The sequence below is a fragment of the Glossina fuscipes genome, unplaced genomic scaffold (assembly GCF_014805625.2).
Source record: "Glossina fuscipes isolate IAEA_lab_2018 unplaced genomic scaffold, Yale_Gfus_2 110, whole genome shotgun sequence".
NCBI lineage: Eukaryota > Metazoa > Arthropoda > Insecta > Diptera > Glossinidae > Glossina > Glossina fuscipes.
The window spans coordinates 1,056,591-1,080,748 of record NW_023998453.1 but is presented as its reverse complement, the minus strand read 5'-3'; the positions used below and the strand labels follow the sequence as shown (position 1 = coordinate 1,080,748).

General features: G+C 34.5%; 1 protein-coding gene across 1 annotated transcript; it reads left to right on the top strand.

Moving 5' to 3' along the window:
* Nucleotides 1–16,494: 16,494 nt before the first annotated feature.
* LOC119638884 (glycine-rich cell wall structural protein 1-like) lies at nt 16,495–18,813 on the top strand. Its single transcript, XM_038035967.1, has 3 exons — nt 16,495–16,639; nt 16,736–18,474; nt 18,538–18,813. Exons 1-3 carry the CDS (start codon nt 16,625–16,627, stop codon nt 18,551–18,553), a joined length of 1,770 nt encoding a protein of 589 aa, XP_037891895.1. The 5' UTR covers nt 16,495–16,624; the 3' UTR covers nt 18,554–18,813.
* The last annotated feature ends 5,345 nt before the right edge of the window (nt 18,814–24,158 follow it).

The window sequence follows — 24,158 nt, the reverse complement described above, 5'->3', positions numbered from 1 at the left end:
CAGATTAACGGATTAAAAATGAAACTATGAGCTTAGGAAATAGTAGCATGCTTGTAAAAATGTATATAAATAGATTACTTGCGGAAGGCAAACTCAGTCGGACAACAACATTTGAGTCGAGAGTACTGCCAAAATAAATTCCTACTACTAAGGAATATAATTGTAAATAAAAGAATTTAGAAGAGTATTTCCCTTGAAAATAATATCCACGATCTAGTGGTGCGAGTCCTACCCTAGAAGAGCGAATTTCATAACAGTAATTTAAAAAGAGGATTCTTTTCTCGACTATATTGATTAGTACTATATTTCACGAATCACTTCTTGATATTTATTAATTTCGTTGTTTTGTCATAATTCAGAAAATCTTGACAATCTTGACAATCTCGTAAGTAGAAATCAAAAAGTAGTTTCATAGGTGCAACGCTCTTAAAGACGAATCGATATTTTACAAATATTTTGATCTCTGCTTTGCTTTTACGAATTCAATGGATTTAATGCTAAGAGAAAAGGGCAATAATACGAATATCTACGCACTTCCTTTAACTTTACTGCAGCAGTACGTGGTCGCATAGAATATAGTAGAACGGCTAGCATCTTCCAAGTGCAGACATAACATAGGTAACCTGATTTTTCCTTAAATGGGTTTTTTCGAACGCTTAAATTATTCTTTCGAAATTTTTAATCTTCATATGGCTTGGCCTCCTCAGAACATTTTGATTAAATTTCTTATACAATCAAGCAAGGGAAAAAGTGTAAATATTAAAAATTCTCTTAGAGCTCTCACATCACACAATACGTCCTATGTCAACAACTGAAACAATCGAGTGAATATTCTCACCTTTAAAAACATCAGAAGCATCGAACAAAAAAAGCTTAAAGCGAAACAATTGATTTTATTTTTTCTTTACTTTTCTTATTTGTTTATTAAAGGTTTACGTGCTCTCTACAGAAGACTCTTCAAAAAATCCTTTACTACGATGCACATAATACTTTGAATATATATATATATTGTACACGTGTATATATGCGTGTAAGCAAAGTCAATGGAAAACATCATGATTGCATGCGTTCCAAGGTTACAAGGCCATCAGGCGCCTTTGTAAAGAAAACAAAAATATGAAAGAACGAATCAAACTTAAATAAAATAAAAATAATTCATATAAAAACATAGCATTAGGTGAATAAAAATCTAAACAGTCTGTGTATGTAAAAAAAAGAACACAAAGATGTTTATGTGTGTTACGAAAGTTATATTCGACTGTGACCGAATCTCGTACACCGAGCACTTTTATTTTTAAAAATAAAACTGGAAGAAAGTGAAATTTCGATAATGCATAATATTGGATCGCCCCTAGACTCTCTGCTCTGCTTTATAAGTAATGCACGAAACGCTCTGTTTTATTGCCTATCATCGAAGGGCGTGAGTAAATTCATTTTGTCAAAATGTTTACAACACACAGACGGAGGCTTTAGCGGTCACATAGAGTATATATATTTGTGATCAGCATCACATTCTGAAACATCTATCGTTTCTTTTAATATCTACGGTACACCTGACCGTAAAATTGAAGCTTTTAGCCCCAATTTTGGCAGACACATTGAAGGTTCTTGCACGCAAGTATGGTATTGAAAATAGGCCAAACTGTTCGAAGGATGCGCTTACAGTAGCACGGAAACTAAGGACACCTCCGTTTCCATCTCTAACAATCTAGAGCAAATAAACTTAAAAAAGTTGAAATTTACATTGCACGGGCTATACTATAGTAATTGTTTAAAAATGGAAAGAATTGACCACGCCTATTCAATATTAGAATGTATCAAATTTTTATTTTTTTCTCAAACGATCAAAAAGCTGCTTAAGACAATCCATAAATTAGATATATTTTTGACCGGAGTCAAATTTGGAATATGTCGATTGGCTCGTTTGTCCATCTGTTCGTCCGCCCAAGCGCATAGCACCTGTGGTAAAACGCCTCATGTTCGCAAAAAATGAAGACATCACCAACAGTTTGCAAAAAAAAAAATTAAAAATGTCCCAAATCGGTCAAAGAACACGCCTACAAAATGGCATAAATTGAGAACACTTTTGCTTCTAATTTTTTCTGCTCATTGCTCGTGAACTAAAAAAATGCACGATAAAAATTTGTATACGTATTTTACAAAAATAGAAGAAGAAATCAGCCACTCCCACCGGATATAATGAATTCCGAAAACTTAGTCTTTTCTTTTTTTTAAATCTCTTTTAAGATAACAATGATGGGTATAAAAGATGCTATCACAGTCGAATAGGATTTTCTTACTTGTTTATTTAGTTTTTTTTTTTTCTTACTTTTTTTTTTTTTTTTTTTTTTTTTTTTCTTTGATTGCATCTACGCTATGTTTATTGTAAAGAAGAGGATGCTTTAATATGCGCTCTGACATTAGTCATTATTACATTTGTCATGCGGTGCATTGTAGAAAAGCAGGCATGAAAGCTACCTTAGTGAGGGGTGCCAATGAATCTATGATCCAAATGGAAAGTAATTTCCTTCTTGCCATTAGCAAAAATCTTCTACTTAATTAAATAGAAGAAAACATAATTATGATATTGATTTCATCCAGTCCATCGCGTTTTACATACACTGATTAAAATTTTGCATAAAGCAAGGAGAGAAGAAGTGACAAATACAATACGTTACAAATGACAAATTTTATTAATTCTGAATCATATCTCATGAGCACATTTGATATCACTGTCTACTCTATTAGTTTATGACTTTAAAATTCAAACAGAATCCCCATAGAGCTCCTGCCGTCTGCAGTGAATGCTTTTAATTAGTCGTTACGTTGTCGTACGCTGTAGTAAAGACGATTAGTTTCTAATTTTTTCTTCTTCTTCTTCTTCTCCTTGCTTTCAACAATAAACATGTTTTTTTTTTTTTTTTTTTTTGGTTTATTGCACAGTATACTTCAGCGACTCGTAAAGATTGTAGATTTTAAGTGAAGCAATAGCAGCAGGAGCAACGTTAGGTTATGATGACTTTCGTAATTAAAAGTCATACAACATGACAAAGTAAATGATAGGAAACATGCCAAGGGGGGAAGAGGGGATGATAACAAATGTACAAAAGTATAATGTAATATTTGTTTCTGTTATCCTTGCGGTTACCATAGATGTAAGTCTCAAAGTAAAATTCAAAATGAAGCATTCATTTGTCAGTTATGATTAAGTTTAAACGCTGGCTGGACATTTGTTTTGCTTAATTATAAGATTTTTCCAACTATACCCTTGAGGAAAGTTGTAATTTTATTTATTTATTTATTTTTATTTTTATTTATTTTTTATTTTTTCCTTTTGCAACTAACATGACATGATGTACATATTTACTCTGCTATATAATTACAGTTCAAGCCTATGTCTTTTCGTATTTTTTTGTACCTTTTCAAATAAAGAAGAATGCTTTTAAATTTAATGCGTAATACATACGCTCCTTTATGAACGATTTCCTCATTTAAAGTGTGTAAAGAGAAATGTAAAGAAAAGAAAATTAAAATGTACTACTTGGGGCGTAATGGGGCGTAATATCAATAAAATAAAATGAATAACATTCAGGAAGTACTTGTATCGCATTATTAAAAAGTATTACACATAAGGTAGATGCAAAGGAGAAACATTGATACCATCCAACAACAATTGACATAATATTGAAAGATTCTGAAAGCTTTACTAGCGCGCAACAAGTGCTGGGCCATTGTTACAAATTGGAAAGCGACTTAAAAAAGATGCTTGACAGAAGTAGCATAGATTAGAAACAAGCACGAATATTATACAGTAATTCCTTATCCTTATCCTTATTCGCGGGGGATACGTGCCGCGAATACAGAAACCGCGAATACGGAATTTGGGTTGGATATCTATTAGAATCCTTTTATTCTTATGTATGTACTGTGAGGACCCAAAGTCGTCCCTCGTTTTGACCTCACGTCTCTGGCTGGGGAGAGAGGAGTGCTAGAAAGTAAGATACAATAAGATGGGATAGACATAGCGTAAGAATAGGATAGATATAGGATAAGAATAGATTAAGATAAGATAGGAGTAGACTAACATAGCGAATAGAATAGATTAAGATAGGATAGGAATAGATTAAGGTAGAATAAGAATACAGTAGGTCGAGTTAGTGTAGGATTACGTTAGTGACGTCTCTCGCGTTTGAGACTCCGAAGTAGACGGTTGAACTTTAGCCTCCGAATCAACGCGTAAAGTAAAGTTTATCAAATAAAGAGTCCCCGCAGAAATATAAATTTCTTGTGTTTTTTCCCAATTCCCTGGGCCGCTGAGCTGCCCCAGCCTAGAAAAGGGACGGAAACGTCCTCACAGTGCTTATTAGAATACCGCATTTTTTTAACCCGCGAATAAGGAAACCGCGAAGGAGGGAAGCGCGAATAAGGAACTTTTACTGTATTCGACTGTGATCGAATTTCATAAATCAATAGTACTCCTAGCGGTGGGTATAAAAATATGTGTCTCATCCGTTAACTAATGAAAAATCCTGTTTTTGTTTTCGTCATTGATAATTGAGAGTTAAATATTGACGCATCTGGCGGTTTGAATGTCTCCGACACCGAACATCTGACTTTTCTCGAGTGTGGTATGTTACGACATCGTAGAGAATAAATGAACCACAGACGATGCGATAAATATTAAACATATTTCAGGAGGAGCCGCTCTTGTCCATTATTCAATTAAATAATAAATGCGAGTCTGGACGTTTTTAATAAGAAGTTTGTCACACGTTTGTAGAAAAGAACTAAAATTTATTTTTAATACAAAAAAAGAATCTTTTATTTTTTAATTACTTTCTTTTATTTTTAAATTAGATTGCGATCTGAGAAACTGAAAAGGTTCGCCTAATATATGTAGTCCGCAACAGCACAAGTCATTTCTTTGTCTATTTATCAATTAAAGTATGAAATATAAGAAAGGGAAAAGAAAAAATTTTTGTTCGGACCAGGCTCAGCAGTATAAACATGAGAAATCCCTACATTATATTTTCATCGAGAAGATGGATGTAATCTCACTTTTCGTCTTTGCATATACAACTTAAACGCTTGTTGAGAGCGTAAAGAAAGGACTATAAAAGCGCTATAAGCCGTAGACGATATGCTCTTAAACTTTTTAAAAAACTCTTTTTGCCCAACTGTTTCTTACCTTCCGTAATATGCCATTGTAATACTTTATTTGCTTTCGGGCATATAAACAAATGAATTGAATTTGAAGCACGTACGTTCGAGAATATTTTCCTATTTTCCATGTCTACGCTTATAATAACAACAGCAACAACACATATACGCATCGTTGTTAAAGGTCCCTTAAAAAGATTTTTGTTTATTTGAAAACGAAGATAGTAACTTAAGCCTTCGGCCTGGAAGCGTGCTTTTTTTATACCCAACGGTTTTTACCACTAATAATCAAGAATGGGAAGAAGAAAGCAAAAAGATAGAGCACCAATCGACTTATTTTTACCGTAATTGTTAAGAAAGAAGTAATGGATATAAATAAACCTAACCTAATATTTTTATACTCTACATCACAAGGGTATATTTAGTTTGTGCGGATGTATCCAACATTCAGAAGAACTTAACGTACACTCTTCTTTTATATTACCGATCGAGTCAGGGTCACTTCTAGATTCAGATTCACTTTTTGAATCGATCTAAGTTTGTCAGTCCATACGTCCATGTGGTGTCTGCCAATGCATTCTTGTGTTCAGCCTATAGATCACAATTTTTGCGATATTTTGATGAAATTTAGTATAACAACGTGTTTTGGGCCAATGATCTACATATTGAAAATTGTTTGTATCGGACCAAAGTTTTCAGCCGTTTTCTATATAACGCCTTATTTTGAACAATCGTTATATGAATGACCATGTAAAGCGTAGTAGTGTAAGGCATTTAACGATGGTCGTAGCGCACTATAACGTTTTTCTTTCTTAGAATTAAATTTTTAACCTTCTACGGCATGTTCATAAAAACGAAATGTTTTATTAACGCTTACATATATGTATACACAATTGACATCACAACGTGTTGTACCAATCTACAGGTACAAGGGTTCCTTCAAACTCATATTAACCGTAGCAGTGACAATAAATTGCAAGAATCACAAAAACCACTTTATCTAAACGACAAAAAAGAAAAGCTTGCGGTTATTTATAAAAGTTGAACGATCCCAAAAAAAGAAGAAGCAAAAAGTTTAAAAGTGCGACTGCATGAATGGCAGAAAAAGTAACATTGAAAGATAACGACGGAGAATAATGCTTATAAAGGCACCGAAACCAAAAATCAACAGTTTATAATATGTTAAGCGTCAGTGTTTGGCAAAAGTGAATAAAAATTTATTCAATTGCCTCAAGCTTCACATTCAAAATCTCTCTAACTAAAGATATTATGAATAACATTCTACTTTAGCATAGTTAAAGAGCTATCTACGATAAAGTAAGTAAAAACGGTAAAGCATTTATATATCTCTGCCAATGAAAAAGCAAAGCCACAAAAACAACGTTCCAGATTACATTAAGTATCGTTATTGTTTAGTTAGCTAGAGAAATAGACTCTAAGACTAAAGCCTTAAAGCACTAGCATCTAAGGCTATCGCACTTGAGATTCGAACCCACGACCATTGAGTTGCTGTTCGAGATTTATTACCTTTGGCCACTCAGGTGAATACCACTTTAAGTAAAATTTATGTCACAGGCGGATCTGTACTACTATCACGTGTCACATGTAGGTTAAAACTAGTATTTTATGTTAATTTCGTTATTGATAAAAATATTAAAAAAAAGTTCTATAATTTTTCGCAGATAAATTTATGCATAATTCTTTGAATGTAATTATAGAAATTAAAGAATTAATCATATCAAATTAACTATGCTTAGTTTAATTATAAAAAGCTTTATTTATCCCCAACACGTAACGTTAATATTATCTTCGACATAAGCGAAAGAGTGGGATTGATATCAATGCTTACTTTCAATGGTTACAGATATTCTATCGTGATTAGTTACTATCTAAATCTATGCCACGTACCTAATGGTAGTGGAGTATAATAAGCTTAGTCGGACTTATCCAAAGGCCCAAACAACTTGAGATTCATCCACTTATTGTAATACCTGTTCAGATCCATTTTCTTCTAATCGACTTAAATCTATCATCTGTAAGTCTAACCGCAGAATATTCTTTTTGCTTCTGGTTCTACAAACCGCAAATTTTGATTAGTTGGAATATACTGATATATTTTAGCCTAAAAACGAACCCTATTTCGAACCGCATGTTCTACACCACTTTAGTTAGTGCAGTTATTCATATACTTTTAAGACATTTAAAGACAAGGCTTTATGTGACGAATGATTAATATGGGGGTCCGATCCCAGCCATTTTCAAAATAGTATCCATTCTTGGGCCAAAACACGACGGTGTACCAAATTTCATCAAAATATTCCAAAAAAACAAGACGGACGAACGGACAGCCGGACAGACAAGCTTAAATCGATGCAAAAAGTTATTCTGAACCGATGAATATAATAAAAGGTGGGTCTATCTCAAGGCCCTCTAAATGTTACATATATCCGCAGAAGCTTAATTTACTCTCGCTCATCAAATGGTGTAGAATATAATGATTTGGGTCGTAGTATTACGTTTACTAAGACGATATGATCTCAAACTTTGAAAAAATCTTTTGCGAAATGGTTCAGGGCATTTAATTAAAGACTTCGTCAAACTGTAACACTGCGATTTTTTTTTAATTTTACTTTACATAGACAATCGAAATGGGAATTGTACCCATGACCAAAGATGAGGGGTATATTCAGTTTGTCAAAACTTTTGCAACGCCCAGAAGGAAATTTCAGAGACCTGACAAGGTACATATATTCTTAATCAGCGTTACATTCCGTATCGATTTAAATGTGTCCGTCTGGTTGTCCGCCCGTCTATGCAATGTCACTTGTAAGCATTCCCCTGTCCGCAAAAATGAAACTATGAATTTTAAGTTTGGCAGAAACATTGGAAGTTCTCGTATACAGTTTGGCGTTGAAAATGGACCAAATCGGTCGAAGGGCACGCTCACAGTATCCCGTAAACTGAGAACACCTCTTATTTTCAAAAGGAATAAAAAACTGCATTTTTCCTCATTACTTATAAACTAAAACAGATGTACAACAATTTGAACGCATATTCAATGGGCGGCGCTGCGGTAGCTGTCCGGAAATGGAAAAATTGACTACGCCTACCCAACATGCAGAAACACGCTTTAAAAATCTCATAAATTGTATAAATTCTTGGCCAGTTTCAAAATTGAAGTACACCTAAACACGTCCGTCTGTACGTCTATCCATATACCCGTTTGCCCAAGGTTGTAGTAGTTACAACAAACATTCTCACATTAGCGAAAATGAAGACATCGCTTAAAAATTTGCAAAAGAATTTGACCTAAGAATTGACCTAAACTTTTCAAAGGACACGCCTATGTGACAAGCACTTTTATTTATATATAAAAAAAAGAAAAATTCGGCCGCGCTATCTCCATTTTATAGAGTAGGATAACAACGATGGGTATAAAAGGTTCGATCACGACCGAATATAATTTTCTTACTCGTTTTTATTTAACTTTATTTGAAATTCATAGTCCAAGTAGAGAGAGACTCATGCACTATTTAGTAATAATTTAATAGAGTTTTAAGAAAATTGAGTTGATAGCGCTTTATTCAAAGTAATATCCGTTGCTAATTATTGCTTATTAAATAAACTTTGCGATATTTCATTAGTATTTGTTTTTTTTTTTTTATTAACCCATTAAAATGTGAAGTATTTTAAATGGCAGTAAGCGCTAAGTAAATAAACAAATAAATTAATTAATTACATTTTTATGCACTCTAGCGGATGATGGGAACTACTTAGACAGAGAACTGCACTTTTTTTTTTTTCGTTTGATGGATGACACACAATCGATTGGGAAATTCTGACTGCTCTGAAAGCTTAATACCTCAATAAGAAGGCGAGAGTATTATTATTTGCATTCTGCAAACAATCGATCTAAGAATTATTTGTGTCTTCTTAATTGGCTGATTAGACAGTATTTGGATATCTTTAATGATAAAAGCATTTTTGATATTAAAAGTTTTAGAAAGAAAACATGAAGAGATTATTACAAGCTTATAGAGTGTACATCATCTGAAAAGTTCCGCAAGAAGTCCTATATCTATATTTAGAGTAGTGCAAGCACAACAGTCCCCCTTACTGACATTGTTACGTATAATGCTGTTGGAGAGCACTTATTAATTATTATACCCTAGACAGCAATAATCGAGTTTAGCTAATTAAACTTTTTCAGTTAAGTGATTAGTATGCAAAATGCGACTAGAAATGGATGTAACCCACACATAATTCATGTTTTTTTCAAATAATTAAATAATTAAATCAATTCTATACTCTATATGTATAAATTTTAAAAATGTATATGTAATTGTGATATATCTGTTAAAAAAAATCACAATGGCATATATATTCTTAAGAAATCGTACAATTCGGTATAATGGGATAGTAAGAGACATGCTCGAGCGACGCGATATACGAGTATTATTATTACAGTATAAAGCGTAAAACTGCTTTTTAGAATAAATCAAAGGTAAAATTCTTTTATCATAAGTCATTGGTACGAAAGTTTGCACACCATTGGATATGAAAGCAAAAATGTCCTCTAATTGACCTTGAGAAGTAGAAAGTCGTTCAAAAAATGCTAATGGTATATTTTCTCGAAAGGAATGAAAGGGTTTTCATTTACTTTACATATGCATACAAAGACCGTAAAAGCCGCTTTGAAGTTTCATTTTAATCTTCTATCTGAACAAAAAATCGTGGCAAACAAGAAATTAGTTTTCTTTAAAGAGAAATGTCAGCCATCGCAAACATGCATAAGCTTGGCAACCGATAATAGTTAATAACAATTAATTTTCGACTCATAATCACTTTTTAAAGTTAAAATTTAGTTCAAGTACGACATAGGTAAATCGCGCGTATTAAGCAATGTTGCTTTAATGGACTTGAAAGAGTCCGTTAATGAGAATAAGTGATAGACGTCGTTTAGGTTCTTGCAAACAACTCTGAGCGGGTTAAACAGTTCATAATTATATTTGCATTGACTACGCCTTATCAAGATAAAGTGCCTAGAGAAGCGGTTAGGGACATTAAAGCCTATCTCACGAAGTAATGTGGGCGAGTCAATTGTACCATTTATTAATTTGATTAAGAAGGAAACCTCAAGAACAAATCTACGTTTCTCCAGTGACGGTAAGGATAACAGAAGCAACCTATTTTCATAGGGTGGAAGAGTGGCAATCGGGACCCAACCCAAATTCCTTTGCAAACGTCTTCCAAACCTATCGCTGTCTGCTGCTGCATTCACAGAAAATGGAACTGAATTTCCACGCCCGTGCACTTTATAGTTCGTACTACGCATAATTAATAATTCAAGGATGCATCGAAAAGTTGACAGAATATCCTTAATAAATTCCGAGAATCTCTTCTTGCAAATATCAAAACTGAAGTCGTGGAGCAATCACTGGTTTTCACAATATTTATATTTCCTGTGTTTCGTCATTTATCACATCTTAAACATAGAAATTGCAATAGGTCTACATGTGTATCGTTAGTAATTTATTGAGTTTAACAAAAAATGCAAAGTAATTCTTTCAATTCTAAACTTGTTTTATCGTTTATGTTCTGGGAACTTTTCATTTACCCTCAAAGCAAGTCTGTGAATGAAAAAAGCATATCTTTCGCTCTCTCTCTCTCTCTCCTATATTTATATATATATACATGTATCACTAACTTACATATATAATTGACGCAAATACAAAGTAATGGTTCGTTTTTTTTATACTAATCACCGAAGGATAAGTGGTATACTCATTTTGTCAAAACGTTGGCAACGCTCAGAATGAAACTTCAGAGCCCCCGCAAAATATATATATATCCTTGATCAGCATCAAATTCTGAATCAGTTTAAGCATGTCCGTCCGTCCATCTTGCCGCCTGTGTAAGGTCTATTGTAAATATTCTCCTAGCCGCGAAAATAAAGCTCTCAGCTTTAAACTTGGCACCAAAAATGGAAGTTTTTGCACGCAGGTTGGTATTGAAGATGGGCCAAGTCGATCGAAGGATACACTTACGGTATAATACGGCTCTCGCACCTCCGTTTTTCAAAAGAAGTAAAAAAATGAGTTTTTGTTCATTACTCACAGACTACAACAAAAAAAAGTATCAACATTTGAAAACACATCCTACGAACAATGCTGTTATATCGGTACAAAAATGGGAAAAGTTTACTAGTTGGCTGAAATGGTCCAAGCAAATCAAAGAACATGCGTATAACGCCCTCAAGCAAAACTGAGAACAGCTTTGCTTAATGTTTCTTGTGTTCATTGCTCATAGACTATTCTATAAGAATATCAAAAATCAGCCACGCCCCCCACACACACACACAATATTCGAAAATATACAAGTTTATATTATTGCTTTTTTGAATATTCTATAGGATGACCAATGGTGGGTATAAAAGGTTCGGTTGCAATCGAATATCAATTTCTTACTTGTTTTCTTTGGTTTTCTATGCTAATAAATTAATTTTTTTTATATACTTTTTTTATGCACTTAATTAGATAAGAAACACTTCTGTTGTACAATTTAGATAAATAAGTTATAATTTCTAAGCAGGTTAAAGTTTGGATATAAAAACAAAAGAAAAAGACAGCGTGCGGTTAAAGTCATTAAATATGATTTTACCGATAGACAAACACATATCGATTGACAGGGGAATGTATTCATAATAACAAGTGGCAAGAAACAAGTGCAATTGCGGTTGCTTTCATAAGCACATTGAAACCACACGCGTACAATTACGTTTATATATCTGTGCATTTACCTACAAATCAAATGTATATAGATAGGACCACATAATTAGAGAAAAAATTATTTCATATAAATCAAACAATTTGTTTTAAATGAATTTTTCCCCACTCATTTCAATTATATTCTAAAAATACGTAAAACATTCGAACACGAATGAAGCCAACCATTGCTCGTTAAATACCCTATGCTGTTATATTCGTCATAAGATATTACACTTTTTACATTTTTTTTTTTTTTGTTATATAATAATTTGAATTTCAGGAGAACAATTTTATGATAAGAGATCGAAAAACTAGTTTAGTTTAGCACGACATGATTGCAATGACAATTCGCTTTAGTATAGGATTTTGAAGTTTTCCTGTCATGTTAACATAACTTTCAAATTTCCATAAAACATTCTTCACCATTAAAGCTGGTTGAAATAATTGAAATTCCTATCGAACTTCGCATTTGCATAAATAAACATGCAAATGGATAAACGTGTTTGCGAATGTAAGCATACATTAATGCTGTTACCGCCCATAAATAATATTCAAAGAGTTCGTAATTTAAACCAGAGTAAATAACTTTCCGATAAACTGTAATTCATTTTGCCTGAATATGATTTTACGCAATTATGATATGCATCTAAATTTTTGCGCATATTTATTTATATATTTACACATGCACGTTTTGGGAGAAATTGTCAAAGAGAAAATATTGAAATAATTATATTGAAATAAATTTGTTACACTTACACTTACTCTGCACAAGGCTGCACATAAAGGCTTTTTTTTTTAAATTTTCCAAGAGTGTAACTATCTATACGTATAGGTGTTGAAGATACGAAAAACATCTATAGTACACAGGGTCTTACCGATGGGTGCTTGCATGTATTTTGATCAGCAACATTTATTGGTGAAAATAATATGGTAATGCAAAGTATCAATGTACGGAACGATTAAATTCGATGAATTCCATCTTTCCCTACAAAATAAAAAAACAGCATCCCATTCAGTAATGTCGAGTTATTCAACATATACAGACGCTATTCATGGAAACGTCAAAATCGCATTGTTGACATTCAATAATTTTGTTGCTTCATTTAAAGAAATTTACTGCCATCACATCCCCATGATCGGTTTTGGTTTGAACGGTTTAAAAGTAATGATTTTGATGTCAATAACAAAGAACGACCTGCAGGACCAAAAAGGTTGAAAACAAGGAATTGCAAGACATATCAGACGAAAATCCAGCTGAAACTCTCAAAAACCTTATGAATAGCTTAGCAGTTGATCAATCAACTTTAGCCAAAAATTACTCTACAATCATAACAACTACATACTGAATAGCTTTTAGTTCTTACAATTGCCTGACTGTATGCGCCATTGCCTATCTGTATGCTGCTTTTGTTGCAAACGTGAAATGTTTATATAAATTTCTTAGCTTTACCTTGTAAAAAGATTTCCCAATAAATCGAGGTCATCGTCGACAGTAAATTGGCATTCAAGTGCACTCGGTGATTAATAATTTAGGTGGACTAAGGATCTTTATGATCCTTAAATCCCACAAGAAGTTTTATATAAATTTCGAGTTAGCCCTATTATCGGGTATATCTTAGTTGTTTGATAACCAACTTATAATGGTTATGTACAGTTTTTGAAATCTGTTCAGATTCAACTTTTCTTAATCATCGTTTGTGAGCTTGGATTAGGAGCACACAGAATACTTCCTCCTTATGAGAACAGTCTGGTGGCTAAGCTTATTAAATGCATAGTAGACTCATTAGTCGTACTGCAGGAATTTGGCTTTATTGTCGCGTGTAGAATTTCTAGGCACTACATTTCCTTGGCTCTACCACGATATAAGACTGACTATGAACTGGATTCTCCTACATAAGTCCTCTATAAAACTTTTAATGAAAATTGTCACTTATTCCGTCTTGCGAGCAAAGGTGAATATGTGAAGTGTAACCGACAGTTTACTGATAGTTGCTAAGCGTGATTGTCGCTGGGTTTATGCATTTCGTCGTTATAAGCCTAGCTTCAAGCATTTTAAGGCGTAGATAACATTACTCCCAACCTTGTCATGTTACATATTTTTGTTATGGATCATAATGGTATTTATCTCCTAGACAAATAAAGAAGAATAACTATTTATTTGGTGTATTGTATCCCCATATCAATTTAGGCAAATGGTAGCGAAAAAGGTTTGGTGAAAGGCAATGCTCCTCTTCTGCTTATTATTATGTTCATACAATTCGGGACTCCTTGGAGTATATAGATGCCTAATTCTCGCGCCTGGTCATCGTTAGCCCCCTGCGTTAATTTACTTTTCAGAAAAAGATAGAACGTAGCACAATTTTGTTCGCAAATTCACTTACGATGAATAAAAACTTAAGAGAACTCCATGCCTGTAGTTGGTTCAGCAATATTCAGATTTCGAAGCACAGAAGACGATCGTTTTATTATTTTGCCATTTGAAATAGCATAAGATATCTAAAAAAAAAAAAAAAAAAAAAAAATGACAGAACAGACTTTCAGACAAAAATAATAACGACTGGTATACGCACATTGTCAAATAAGAGCCAAATTGTTTTCAAATGAACGCAAAAATCCTAAACACACGATGCTTAGCAATGTATATTTAATTTTTCATAGAATACGGATTTTATGGAATATCCATCCCTATCCCTATAAGCATTTTTTTTTTTTGAAAATTTTCCAAACATGCATCTGTGAAGCAAATTGCCTTAATACATCATCCAAACCGGAGAATAAAGAATGATTGGAGAATTATTCAAGAATAATGATTAAAATATTTCCATTCGCTTGGAAATATTATTCAATAATAATTGTTTGATAAATATCCATATCACGTATGAATAACGCGCGATAATTGAAATTTTAATACAAGGTGGACAACGATGCCATCTTGTTAACCTTGGGCAACTGATGTTGTAGTTAATATCGATCTTAATAGGAAGATAAGTTTGCTTGCGACAGAACGCGAAAGATTCTAAACTTAAAAAAGTTGAAAACTTTCAAACTTTTGTTATTCATATACATCTTACTTGAAGCTTAGCTAAAAGAAAGAAAGTTACAATAACGACTGAATTACTTAGATTATCAAATTGCTGCGTAAGCTGCGCATATATATTTCTGGATAATAAAAGTTTACCATTAATTTTACTTTATAGCAAGAAATTGTATTTGTTATTAAAAATAACAATAATAATAATGATAATTATAATGGCAATAATGGATTTCTTGATGGACACAACATAGTCGCCACGCAATTCCCTCGTAATTTTGAAATAAATTTAATAATAAACATTTCTATACGATATAAATAAGAAACCAGAAAAATAATCTAATTACGTCATTATTCCATAAAATATTTATTTTACAGCGCGAATGCAGAACAATACAAATTAACCTAAAAAAGATTAATAAGACAAATGATTCAAGTGAACTTGTTAAACCTGTATTACACATATCAGTGTTAACCATTGATCAGCTGTAAAAAAGTAAATAGAGAGAACAAGAAATATTATATACACTCATTACAAATACTTATGCATACGGTAAATGAATTTCTAATTAATTAAATTATTTTTAAAACACCTAAACCTAAACACCTAAGTAAAAGAAAGAAAAAAAATTAATTATGAAACGAACGGTAATTATTTTCTTCTTTCTCGATTGACAAATCGAGACAGTTTTTCTTATGTTAATTAAGAAAAAGTCTTCATGTAGTTTTCAATCTTCACCCACTTCGACTAGATCTGCCAAGGAATATATAAGGAAATAGAAGAAAAAAAAAGCGGTTTACTAATCTTAAACTGGTTAAGAGCTTATTTCAAGTTCATGTTTAGCTGCAATGCATAGAATTTTACAAATATTGGAATTTATTAACTTATCTGAAACGTTACAATATATATAATAAATATTGTTTCTGTTAATATAAATCGTAGTACGAGTGTTCGCATATAAAATTAGAACACAGTAAGTGGTTTTAAGAGAAAAATACCAACAAATGTATGTAAAAAGAATTTTTTTAATAATTGTCAATAAATGTTAAGAAATATTACACGCTACTCTGAACGCATACATATAAATACATATATTTGTAGATAAATATTCGATAAGTGTTTTCATAGTGATAGCTCGTATCATTCATAAATTCATTTCAATGCACGCAGTGATGACTCCGGTCAATTTGCGAATGAATCAAAGTAGAAATGAGATTCGGAGCGTCCTGAATCTTACCAATCTTTTTTAAGATCTGCTCTGACGCGCTAGTACCGATCATTGTGACTTCGTGATTTACTTACACCAAGTAAAGCCTTACGATGGCTGCATTGAGTTTAAAGAACCTTAAAGTAAACACTTTACAACCCACTACCAATCGACCCCATACACTATTTAACTCAATAACACATATATCAATGCATTTATCTGTATTAATATTGTATTGCATTGTAGACTAATTTGTAAACATTCTACATAAAGTGATCCGACGTCAACCTTGGTTCCTATAAATTGCTTAACACTGTATTGCAAAAATCATAGTTAAATCGATCTCCGAGTGCACGACAGAACATTGAAGTGAAGCGGAGAAAATCGAAAAGTTTTGTGTGTTATACACTAAAAGAAAATATATTTAAAAAAAAAATTAGTTCAATGTGTTAAAAAAAATGAGGACATTGTCGGTATGTTGTGATAAGTTGCTGCTGGATTTTGTAAAATTTTTATATTATACTATTAATTTTTTTTTTTTTGGTGTGTGTTTTCAATTTTATTTCAAGGTTTTATTATTAACCGTTGTAATCGCTCTGCACGGTTCCGTTACCAAGGCAAGTTTTCTACCTTTGGTAAGTTTGCCGGGAGGCCATCATGATCCCCATCATCATTACGTGGTCGTGCAACATCCAGGCGTACTAGTGTCCGTTGCTGGTCATGGTGCTAGTGCTGGTGCTGCCTCTGGCGGTTCTGGCGGTGGTACGAATGGTGACGATGGGTCATATAATCCACCAGTAGGTGCCGATGATGGCTCTTATAAACCAAAAATTGGATTAGAAGGAGAATATGTAGAAAAATTAGATGATGTCCTGGCAGCAGCCGGGGTTTCTGTTGGGAGTGACGCAGGCGATGCCGGCGCTTATGGTGGTAGTGTGGTTGTAGATGCTGCGGGCGGCCTAGGTTCATACGGGGCTGGCGGCGGTGGCACTGGGAATGGCGAAAGTTCTGGTATTGCTTATGATTTTGGGGGTTGGACTGGAAACGACGGACTTGGTGGGGGAGTTAATGCTGCTGCGGCTGACGCCGGTGCTTCTGGTGGCTTAGGAGGGGCTACTGGAGGCGCTGCTAATGCTGGTGCTGCCAACGGAGCTGACGACAATAGTGGCAATGGAGCTGGTAAAGGTGCTAACGAGAATGCTGACAGCGGTGCTGGCAACGGTGCTGGCAGCGGTGCTAGCAGCGGAGCTGGCAACGGTGCTGACAGCGGTGCTAGCAGCGGAGCTGGTAATGGTGCTGCTGATGATGCCGCCGATGGTGCTGGCAGCGGTGCTGACAGTGGTGCTGGCAAAAGTGCTGGCAACGGTGCTGGCAACGGTGCTAGCAGCGGAACTGGTAGTGGTGCTGCCGATGGTGCTGCCGATGGTGCTACCGATGGTGCTGGCAATGGTGCTGGCAATGGTGCTAGCAGCAGTCAGGGAAGTTCAGGCGATGAGGGCGGTGTAGTTGGTAGCAGCGGTGCTGGTTTTAGCGGCGGTACTGGTAGCAGTGGCGGATACGATGGTTTTGGTGGCCTTAGTTTTTACAATAGTTTTAGTAGTGCTGACGTGGCTAGCGGACTTGGAGGAGGAGCTGGTGTTTCTGCTAGCGCTGGCGGAGGTGCAGGGCAAGCAGGTAGCGCTGGAGGTCTGGGTGGGTTAGGTGGTTCTGGGGGCCTAGGCGTAATAGCTGGAGGAGGCGGTGGTGGTGGTGGAGGCGCTGGTAGTGCTAGTGGACTTGGTGGGCTCGGGGGATTTGGAGGAGCCGGAAGTCTAGGTGGGGCTGGTGCAGGTGGTGGTGGCGGTGGTGGCGGAGCGGGTGGTGTTGGATTTAGTGGTGCTTCCGGCGGCGCTGGCGCTGATGGTGGCGCAAGTCTTGCAAGTGCTGGTGGAGCTGGTGGCGGTGCAGGAGGCGGTGGTGGTGCTGCGGGTGCGGCCGGTGGTGCAGCTGTTTTTGCAGTTGCTAGTGCTAATTATGCATCTGGTCCTTGTGGGCCAGATGGAGCCGACGGTCTTGATGGACCTGATGGTGCCGATGGTTCCACAGGCGGTAAAGGAGGAAAAGGTGGTAAAGGTGGCTGTGTAGGGGCAGGAGGAAGTGGAGGAGCCGGCGGAGCAGGAGGCGCCGCTCCTCATCCTAGTACAGGCGGCGCGGCGTCAGCCAATGCCTTCGCCCAAGCTCACGATTACGCTCATGCCCATGCTCACGCTTCGTCATGGTCCCAACCGCCTTATCCTGTTGTAGTTAATGATCTTTTAAATTACGTTGTGTAAGTGTATATTACAAAAAAAAGAGAGTTTATGTCTGTTTTAAAATAAATTGAATATTTTAGAAAATCACGCTGGTAAATAGAAACAACTTAATCGGTGAAGCCGAAACTGACTGATGAGTATCACTGACTCGGCAGTGTAATCCTTGATGAACTACATAATAAACGAAAAAAGTGCTTAAAAAAGTATTTTACAAAATTGGAACTTTCAAACGAAGATGCATACATATATAAGCCTTTAATTTATAACCTCTAGTTTAAGTCTAGTCATAACATAACAAAAGACGATGTATTGTAATAAACAACCATTTTGCATGCGAATATATAAATATTCAGAAGGAAAAATGTGTAAACTCTTGAATCAATGGAAACTTTTAAGCCATCATACTACAACAAACTCATAACATAGCTTTCAGTGCACGTACCAAGAAGAAGCGACCCATTATGGATGTGCTAAACTTAGGAACATCGTTTGAATTAGAGTTTTTTTTTTAGCTTCTAATTGTTACAGACAGGTAGGTAATTAAAGTAGCAAGAAACCGAATTTCATGCACACTGTAAACTTGAGATAGCCGGCTAACTAAAAAACTCATTTACATAACAGCTATACAAAGCAAAAAAAACATTATATTTTTCTGAATATTATATGATATCTTAAACTAACAAAGAAAAATTTTATATTCACATTGATTTTTGGTACAGATGTCCTCGAATCAATGGATAGCACTTCTAATGCATTTTGTTAATCACAGGCTTGATAATTGATTGATGAGAACATTTTTTTGAAACTGACCCAGACCCAGACAAATATTGCCAACTTTTAAATATTTTTTAGAAAACTTAAGCTACTATTTTATCGTACAGAGCAAAATGTCACAAACGGAAGTATATATCTAATGTTTAGAATATATATGACTAAATTTCGAACAGTAAATTTTTAGAACTTGGTAAATCCAAAAGCTAAAAAAGGTTTGGATTTCAGACGTTTTGCTTCACTCGACGGCTGTTCAAGTTTCCGAAGCTATCAGTCTTTTGTAGCGAAAGTTTGCAATTTTAAGACGTCATCGTTTATCGTTTTTACCAAATACGAACGACTTGGGTAAGTTTATCTTCATTCCCAGTCAGAACCAAAGGAACGGGTCAACTGCTTTCAAAGTAGCACTATAAGTTTAGATGTCAGACAACATTTTATTTTTCCAGTGGCTTTCTGGAGAAAAGTCCACCTCATTGCAACTTTTAATTTATGTATTAATTTTGATGATTCAATCCATAACAATCCATGCGCCCTGCAAGATATGTTTTTTATACAACCTTTACTTTAGCAACGTAATGTAAGCTCTGCAACAGGTATAACTAAATTTTATTTTAACAGTTGAGGCATGATGCACGATGCAAATGCAATCGATGTGCCCTGCGCTATAGTTATCGAATAACTGTGAACGCTATCTCGTACAAGCAAACAAAACAAACTTTGCAATTATGTATGCACCTCCTGTCGAAAAGCTAGAAAATTAGAAAAAAAAAGAAAACCAACCAAGTTTCAAAGCTAATTGATGTAAGCAATGAGGCGTAAAATGTTGGCCATACCCGCAATGATTGCTTGAAATTTTATTTTTAATACAAATGAAAGCATTCTTTCAATTTCTTGAAATCGAATTCTCTAAGCAGACTCGCTTTATTCACATTCGATGCTCATATATTACTATTCCTTGAGAAACACCACTTGAGGATATCTTCAATCTTACAATTATCTGATATGTTTGAGGCAAAGAAAAACTACTTAATCAAACGAGAAAAAGGCTTTGGAATTTTTTCTAGGAACTCTTTACAAAATATTTTCCCTACAGCGTGTCTACTGAAATTGCTGTTAGAGTATTTATGCTTCAGGGCATACAAATAAGGACTGACGAGATCTTACATATATTTGGTGTACAATTAAATTCTGCAAATTGAAATTAGTTGCTTCCTAAAATAATGCTTGGCGTACTCATATTTTCCGAAGTTTTGGGCGTAAAGAAGTGAGGGATTGATACTTGTACTGTGTAGGTTGTTTACAAGTTATCGTTCAATAAATGTAAAGAACTGGATCTCATTTACGATGCTACATTATTTTTTCTTTTAAACTGGCGTAGGTAGCACCTATCGCAAACGCTTGTCTCAAGTTCCTGCAAATAAAAAAAATTTCCGATGACACTGCGATTCTCAGGTCTGGCGTTTTTCCCGCCCACGTTATTGCCAAACTACAAGCAGCGATTTCTTTCTTCAAACTTGCTTATGACAAAATTTTAAGGTTAAGAATTAATTTTAGGACAAAATGTCGAAACTCACAGTACTCTCATATCAAAGAGCTATAAAAGAGTTGCTATAAATATTGCTTTTTCCGTTTATTTGGTTTTCTTTGCTTTTTTTTAGTTCACAAGGATTTTTTTTTTTAATACTTTTTCCCTAATCTCGCTATTACTTTAGAGGAGAATATTTGCTCCTAAACTCTTCATTTTTTATATCATGTTGAACACATTTCCTAAAATATAAAATAAACGAAACGATTTAAAATTACATTAATTTGAATTAAACTGGAAAAAAAAGCAGCTGAGGTTACGGAAATGGTTAAGTTGGCTTGTCGTAAAGATGCAGTTAGCTAGAAAACAATTGGAAATTAATTGCGAGCGTTGATGACAAATATGTTAGTGTTTAAAAAGGCGAAAATTCGCATATGTCTGTCTGTTTTCAGCCACAGCTTCTCAGAAAATCAACTCCAACTTCGCAGCAGTCGTATTTAATAAATTAGTGGCTCACAAAATGTGAACAGTTTCAAGAAAGTCATGAATTTAAGAAAATTTTTCTTTGAAACATGGCAAAAAACTTGTCGGCTAATGAACTTCCTTAATACATTGTAACTGTTAAGTGTACACCCGTGCTCCAATGAAAAGAAAATTTCGTCTGGGGAAAAAAAAATTAAATTCTTTATGCACATAATGTACAAACAACAAAAGGGTCCTTGTTATTGCAAATATCTTTGTGTCTGTGCAAACGTGTTTCACGTTTCCCATACATGTGTTAAAGTGAAAATTGAATTTTACACTGACAATTTAAGATAGCTAGTTCAGTACTTATAGACACGTTTCGAAAGTATTTAGGGTAGTGGAAAACTTGGTTCAGGGTTTCGTCAACATCGTTAAGTTAACATTTTGAAAAATCCTTCTAAATATCATTCCATTGAAAACAACGAAAATATAAAATGTCGTAGAAACCTGGATTTGGTCTCTAATTACGACACAACAAAACCATTTGCCTCCTTCCCTAACACACTTCGCTGCAGGTACTAAAAAAAGACCAAAAAAATTCTTTTATACTAATTTTGTTCATCAAATTATTAACTTAATCATAAGTAAAAGTACCACATTTCGCCTATCTAATCTTACGGAAAGTTCGAGCTTTTCTTGCTGCATACTATTCTGTTCGAAGTCTTTGCTCAATGATTCAAGTCATCAATTTAATTTACTTTTAAAAACACATGTGCTGTAAAACATTAATAGAATTTATTAGATCCTTGCAGATTAGTGCAATGAGATAGTTTCCTAAAACCACATTCCATTCGGAGCTCGAGCTTATGCTTAAGACGATTATTTATGTCTTTTTCACATTTCTATACGAAGCTTTCAAGCTTATCGATTAATGCAATGCTCTAAAATAGATAAACAATAATTTAGTTTACATATAATTTGCTTTCAAAGCAAATTCTACGCGAGCCTGAAACTAAACTTTGAATTTTTAATAGATTGCCGTTAACTTTGTGATAAGCTTTCAAATTTTCAAAATAAACGAACAACCACACTGAATAATGAACAAGTAAGAAAGTTATATTCGGCGGTGGCCGAATTTCGCATACCCACCGCTACGCTTTTCGCATTCTACTCTCCAAGTTCTCTTTATTTCATACTCATATCGCTGGTTTTGCTAAGAGATAATTAATCCACCAGGTCGTGGTGTCTACCAAATTCATTTAAGAATTCACTCGTTTTTGGGCAGGGGAAGGTATAATTTAGGAGAGTAATTTCAATCATTCTGCCTTGTTCGCCTTCTGCAAGCGTAGCCATCAAACCTCAAAAAATTGAAAAAATGAAATTTAATTACTTGTAACTTTGTGTGGGCATGGCCGATTGGTTCCAATTTCGGACCTAAAGAGTAGACTGTTTTGTAAAATGAAAATTTTACCATTCTAACTTTTATAATTTCCGAGTAACGAGCAAGAATTCAAGCATTTTTGTTAGAAAAAACCTGAGTTGCGTTCAGTTTATGCCCCATTGTGCGCTTTTGCGCCGATCAATTTTGCTTTTTTTCAATGTCAACCTGACTGCAGAAACTTCCAATGTTTTTACCAAATTTTAAGTCGATATCTTCATTTTTGCGACCAGGAGAGTGCTAACAATACACACCACACAGGCATACAGACGGACGGAGATGGCGAAATCAATTCAGAATTTCACTCTGATTAAAAATACGGAATCTTTCGAGTATCCTTTTGAGTGTTGCCTATATTCCAAGAAAAAACAAAATGAGTATATCCCCATCTTACAGTGATGGGTATAAAAATGATACAAGCTATATATAAAACTAATATGATGGTTTTATACTTTTCCAACTAGGAGAACCATTTTTGTGCTTATCCTGGAGGAGGACTTGCTAAAGATTTGTACCTAATTTTAAGTCGATATTAATTAGCTATAGGTTACAATTTATGGCAACAAAAAATTTTGAAAATTTTTTTAGTTCTTTCTATTTCTCTTCAATTATTTTGCACGGACTACTTACAATTCCGGACGGAACCTAAACAAGACGAGGTTAAACCATGCTCCCGCGAAGTTTTATTTACATTGCCTTTCAGAAATTTTTATTTTGAGAATAAAACAAATCGGCTGCGCCTACTCCATATTATTCAGCATGAAAATTATGTTCTTTTACTGCTTTTGTCCTTTTTAGGATAACGGTGACGGGTATAAGAGATTCGGTCCTAACCGAATTTAATTTTCTTACTTGTTTTTTTTTTTGTTTCCTTTTATGTGTTAATAATAGCTTTTAATAACACCTCCGGTCAATTATTAATTGTACCAGTTGTTCACTATATAAATAATATGCCGACGTTGTTTCACATTTGACATTTTCATTGAAAAATGGGTTTTGTATATTCTATGTTTTAAACGTGGGAGAATTTTACAAAGCTTTGTGAATATTATGAGAATCAGATTCTCATGATTTCACATTGATTTCCAAAGAAAACTACAGATCGAAAGTAAGTAAAACGAGTAACAATCTTTTATATCCATCATCGTTATCCTAAAAAAAACAAAGGACAAATTTTTGCTTGTTCTACAATATGGAACGGGCGCAGTTGGTTCTTTCCATGTTCGAAATAAAAGCTTTTGTCATAAAGGCATATGGGCGTTGTAGACGTGTCCTTCGACATTTCTAAGCGATATCTTCATTTTTGTTAACGGGAGAAAGTTTAAATACTACAAAGTAGACAGATGGACAGACGAACTGGCGGACATGTTTGTCCAAATTTGAAACTGGCCCAGGCTTTGTAGACTTTATGGAGTTTTTGAAGTTCGTTTCTGCGCGTTGTATAAAAGTATTGGAGGAAAATTGAAATTATAAGTCACTATAATACTGGGTAGGAGTGGTCA